Genomic DNA, 5,643 nt, shown 5'->3' with positions numbered 1-5,643 from the left:
ATTAAAGCAGAAACATATCGACCCTGATTTAAAGAGATTCATGGAAGATTGAAGCAGGATTATAAAAAGATTCAAAGTCTTAAATATGTCATCAATCTACAAGATCTTAAACGCAAAAGGAAATATTTATAAAATCAATTACAAATCTGATACGAATACGGTGGGAGATGCAATGAAGGATGTGGCTTTGAAGATTATAAATAGGGAGCTGAGGGTCACACCAATTAACCAATTCACTAGTCCAGAGAATTACATAGAGATCTGAAGAGGAATCCTGTTGCGGAGCGCTGGAACACTGAGGAACCAAGTCAACATCACACCAATGGAGGCTTGGGGTTCTCTTTTATTTACTATTGTTTTTGAATTCAGTATGCTAGGCTAGTCTTTTATGTAGTTAGGGGTAGATGGAACCCAATTGAATTTTTATGTTTATGAATTAAATTGTCTCTAAATTATTTTCTTTTTATAATTGAATAAATTTATTTGTCTTTAATGCTTTCTATGAGTTTGCTCCTTATAGAATGATTTTGGGGAATTGTATGACAATAGGGATGTTGGTGCATGAACCCTGACTTGGTAAATTTATCATAATCCTTGTGATCTAGGAATAGACATAGAGTAATTGTGCAATCTTGAAATTCTTGATCTTAATGCATGTTTTATTGGGGAATAATTTGGGAACTAGAGTTCTTTCAAGATCACATAGATTTAGGGTAACAAGGAATTGAGCCCTAATTAAATTAGATAGAATTGATTGGCAATATATTAAGAAAAGGTTCTTGACTGTTTAATTCAAAAGATACCGAGGATATTGGGAAAAGTCAAAACCCTAACTACGCTTGTTTTGCATCTTTAATCAATCAACATTTTTTACAATTGTCTTTTTAATTCTGAATTTTCTTAATTGAATGCTATTACTTGTATTTAATTTTTAAGTTCTTTAACTACAATTCTCTCCAATCCAACTTTTTATTGTCCAACTAAAACGCGATTAGCGAACTAGTGCTTGAAGTTCATATCCTCGTGGGAACGATCTCGTACTCAGTACACTTTTATTACTTTATGACCGGTGCACTTGCCGAAGTCGCAACAAGTTTTTGGCGCCGTTCCTAGGGATCGAATTCTTCAACATTGGAAGTAACTAATTACCTTTTAGATTGGATTTTTTTTCTGCACTTTAAATATTTTCTTCATAAAAAATTCTGCATCAATTTTCTGCATATTTTAATTTTCTGCATTCTTTGTTTATTTTTATTTTTATTTTTATTTTTTCATTTTTTTGCACTTTCTATTTTTTCTGCACATCTTTTCAATCTTAGTTTATGCGATGTACTCTTAACCCGCGAATCTTGCAGTTTGATCTTAAGATAGAAAAGACAGAAAGGAAACTTAGGAAGGACGCAAAAGCAAAGAAAACGAAAGAAGCAAAAGAAACCTCAAGTGCAACGGAATCAAAGGAGGAACCAATGGCAGAAAACAATCAACTCGCTCTAAGGACCTTGGGGGATTATATGACTCCAGCCCGAGTTCCACAGACGACGAGCATTGTTAGACCGACCATAGAAGCTAACAACTTCGAGTTGAAGCCGGCGTTGCTACAACTGATTCAAAAAGATCAGTTCGCTGGAGGAAGCACAGAGAACCCCTATAGTCATCTTGCTCAGACTATTTCCATGCTCACTGAAGGATGATGCAAGAGCTTGGCTGCAGTCTCAACCTGAAGGAAGCATAACCAGTTGGGATGACTTAGCAAGAAAATTCTTCGCCAGATTTTTCTCATCTTCAAAGATGGAAAGGCTCAAATTAGAAATCACCGCTTTTGAACGAAAAGAAAGCGAATCTCTGTACGAAGCTTGGGGCCGATTTAAAGGATTACTCTGGAAGTATCCTCAACTTGGAATTGAAGCATGGGAGAAAGCAAGAATCTTTTTCCAAGGAATGACACCCAACACAAGAACACTGGTAAATGCTGCTGCAGGGGCCTCCTTGAAAACAAAAACTCCAGAGGAAGCACTAGAATTGTTGGAATCCTTAGCTTCTCAAGAATTTGACAATGCCCCAGTTGCACAAAGGAGATCAGGAATTATGAAGCTCGACGGCTATGATGCAATCTTAGCCCAAAATGAACAAATGCTGCAAATGCACAAGAAACAACACGAACAATTAGATACTCTTACTAAACAATATAATCTTTCTCAAGTTTCTTCTGTTAATAATTTCTCAAATTAAATGTGGTATTTGTGCAGAGGCTCATGCGACGGAAGATTGTGACTACATGAGAACAACTGAAAAGCCATCAGCATTGGCTAATGAAATCTGGTACGATCAAAAGAACCAGAACAATCCAGGAAGAAACCAATATGGTAATCAAGGGTGGAAAAATCCTAACCAACACCCTGGGTATAGTTACAAATCAAACCATCAGCTGAATCCTCGTATGCCATTGGAACAACAACCTCTACCTCAAGGTACCACTTCAGAATGGGAAAAGGCTTTTGCACAGCTGTCCAAGACCACATCAGACAACATTCAAAATGCAGATGCCTTCAGAGATGAAACACGAGCATCATTTCGGAATCAAGAAGCTTCGATCCGGAACTTAGAGACTCAAAGTGGTCAGCTGTCAAGACAATTTGCTGAAAGAACCCATGGCACCTTCCCAAGTAACACAGATACAAACCCAAATGCTCAATGTAATTCAATTGTTACTAGAAGTGGAATCGTGATCCAACCTGTGGAAAAGCCACCAGTGGAGAAGAAGAAAGAAGCAGAACCTGTAGCTGAAAAGGAGAAAGAAGAAGATGCAGAAGAAGCTGAAAAGAGCAGTCCAAAAAAGAAGCTGTTCAAATAGGAGAAAAAGAAAGCTCTGGACTAGCAACCAAAACTGGCAGATCCATCTCCCTATGCACGATTTTCATACCCACAACGGTTGAAGCAAGAAATCCAGAAAAAACAATACACCAAATTTCTGGATATCTTCAAGAAGCTGCAAGTGAACATTCCATTCGCAGAAGCACTGGAAAGCATGTCGAACTATGCGAAATTCATGAAAGACCTTCTGTCAAAAAAACGCAAGCTGAAGGAGTACAAAACAGTGGCCCTAACTGAGGAATGCAATGCAATCATCCAGAAGAAACTCCCTCCCAAGCTGAAAGATCCAGGCAGCTTCAGTATCCCTATAGCCATAGGAAATATTGAAGTAGGAAAAGCACTATGCGATCTGGGAGCAAGTATAAACCTGATGCCGCTATCCATGTGCAAAGCTCTTGAAATCAAAGAGCTCAAGCCGACTACGGTTTCTCTCCAGTTAGCTGACAGATCAATCAGACGACCAGATGGGGTAATTGAGGATGTTTTAGTTAAAATTGACAAATTTATCTTCCCTGTAGATTTTGTGGTTCCGAATATGGAAGAAGATGCCGAAATTCCCCTATTGCTTGGAAGGCCATTCTTAGCCACTGCAAGAGCAATGATCGATGTGGAGCAATGGAAATTGATGCTGAGGATGAACGAAGAAACAGTCACCATCAATGTCTTCGAATCAATGAAACATCCATCAGACGGAGGAGACTTTTTTATGATTGACATAATACAAGAAGCAGTTGATGACACGATAAAAGAGGAGAGTTCCCCACTCGAGTTAAAGCAAATCAACGAAGAAGCTGAACTTGAAAAATAACCAATGGTGGAAGAACTTGAAAGAAAGAAAGATGACATCCCTCTTGGAGCACCGAAGGTGGAGCTTAAGGAGTTACCTCCAAATCTGAAGTATGCTTTCCTTGGTGACAACAACACTTATCCAATCATCATCTATAAGGAGCTGTCAACCAAAGAAGAAGAAAAACTTCTCAAGGTGCTGAAGAAAAACAAAGTTGTCATAGGATGGTCCTTCTTCGACTTGAAAGGTATAAATCCTTCCTTTTGTACTCATAAATCCTGCCATAGGATCTATTGGTGTTGATGAGCATTCATGTATTTTGTTAGTCTTAAAGCTGGATATATGCAATTTGATATGTATATAAATTATGTTTTGAACTTCAGAGTTATGCGTGTTCTACAGATAGGATTTGACTTAAAAATGGTCAACACAGTATGTATTTCTATAATATTGTTTTGTTGTAAAAAGTATAATAAACTGGGTGTTTTATGGAGTTTAGATGACTCTTGAAAACAAGATTATGAGGTGTCGTGTATATCATCGCATGTTTGCTTGAAAATGATATAATTAGGATTTGTGTTCAATTGAATTAGAATATCATGTCTATGGAAATGTTGAAATTAGATTGGAAGTTCTTAAAATAAAATTAGAATCAGGTGGCGAGGTAAAAATCGACTTGAAGTTCCAAAATTCATTGAGGGTAATACCACTGCTTCCATTAAGAATTTGATCACCATCATATTCTAACCCTTGAGCAGGGAAATACCTTAATTATGAAACATATCATAAAAATAGGTTATGTAGGAAAGAGTAAATTATCAACTAAATTTATGAGCAATCAACATTGCTAATAAAATGATTGTGGGATTGATTTGGTAAGAATAAAATTAGTTATGGTCACTCTTAAACTCTTCTACATAGAATTCTTAGAGAGAACAAGATATCTCCTTATTAGGTAGTATCAACTCTCTTTATAAATGAGAAGGTTGACCGCTGTTGGTGATTGTGTGATTTTGACATTTGTAATTTGTTGCTTTCGCTTTGCAAATTAAGAAATTGTATGGAATTGAAGAACCATAATCTAAAATTTTATAAATTTGGCAAGTTTCTCACTCCTTAGGCAAATTGGACATTCGTCTTTAAAAATTTATATCTTTCGCCTACTTTTCCAAAAATCATGATCAAGGTATTGTCTAGTTTATGGTTTTAAAATATTAAAAATTTTGGGAGCACTGGTTGTTCACAATTCTAGTGTGAAGTAGTAATGCCACATTACTAATTAAGTTATTTCATGACTTTTTGTGTGTACTGTTTTCATTTTTCTTTAGTCGTTGTAGTTGGAAATTCGTGTATGCTCTTGAATATGATTTCTTGGTTATAAATAACAAATGTGGTTATCATGAATTGCTCTTCAACAATTAATTTCATATTAATCTAGTAAATGCTAAGTGTAACCGGTCAAGCTTGACCTGAGGTGTTACACATCATAGGATGCAAATGGATATTCAAGATGAAATATAGAGCTAATGGGATTGTTAAGCATTGTAAGGCCCGATTGGTTGTCAAGGACTACACTCAATTGGAGGGAGTGGACTATTTTTATACTTTCAACCCCGTAGCCTAAATGACTAGCATTCGTTTCCTATTTTCAATCGTTGTTACCAAAAATTAGATTGTAGAGCAATTAGATGTAAATAATGTATTTTTGTATAGACATTTGAATGAGGAGATGTTTATGGATCTACCCTTGGCATTTAATCTCATTCACAAGGGACAATATGCAGACTATAAAAATCCATTTTTGTATTAAAACAAGCCAGCAGGAAATGGCAGTCAAATCGCCAATTTGGATCCTCTTATTTTTAAGTTAGAAGCTACTTATAAGCTAAAATTAAAAAAAAAAAAAGCTTTAAAAAAGAAGCTAAAAACTGTTTGGAAATTACATGAAAATTTTAGCTTAAAATTTACTTAAAAGCACATATTTC

The 5,643-nt window shown here is 36.0% G+C and overlaps 1 protein-coding gene and 1 non-coding gene across 2 annotated transcripts; one reads left to right on the top strand and one right to left on the bottom strand.

Moving 5' to 3' along the window:
- Positions 1–1,794: 1,794 nt before the first annotated feature.
- LOC133289027 (small nucleolar RNA R71) lies at positions 1,795–1,901 on the bottom strand. Its single transcript, XR_009748441.1, has one exon. It is a non-coding gene; the product is annotated as a small nucleolar RNA R71 (small nucleolar RNA).
- Positions 1,902–3,025: 1,124 nt separating this feature from the next.
- Positions 3,026–3,679, top strand: LOC133289024 (uncharacterized). The gene has a single exon (XM_061486877.1). The coding sequence runs from the start codon at positions 3,026–3,028 to the stop codon at positions 3,677–3,679; it is 654 nt and encodes a 217-aa protein (XP_061342861.1).
- The last annotated feature ends 1,964 nt before the right edge of the window (positions 3,680–5,643 follow it).

The sequence above is a fragment of the Gastrolobium bilobum genome, unplaced genomic scaffold, assembly GCF_033153095.1.
Source record: "Gastrolobium bilobum isolate Gb01-03AN ecotype WA unplaced genomic scaffold, APGP_CSIRO_Gbil_v1 utg6024, whole genome shotgun sequence".
In the NCBI taxonomy this organism is placed as follows: Eukaryota; Viridiplantae; Streptophyta; class Magnoliopsida; order Fabales; family Fabaceae; genus Gastrolobium; species Gastrolobium bilobum.
The sequence above is the reverse complement of the archived record's forward strand: the minus strand, read 5'-3'. Positions and strand labels throughout refer to the sequence as shown.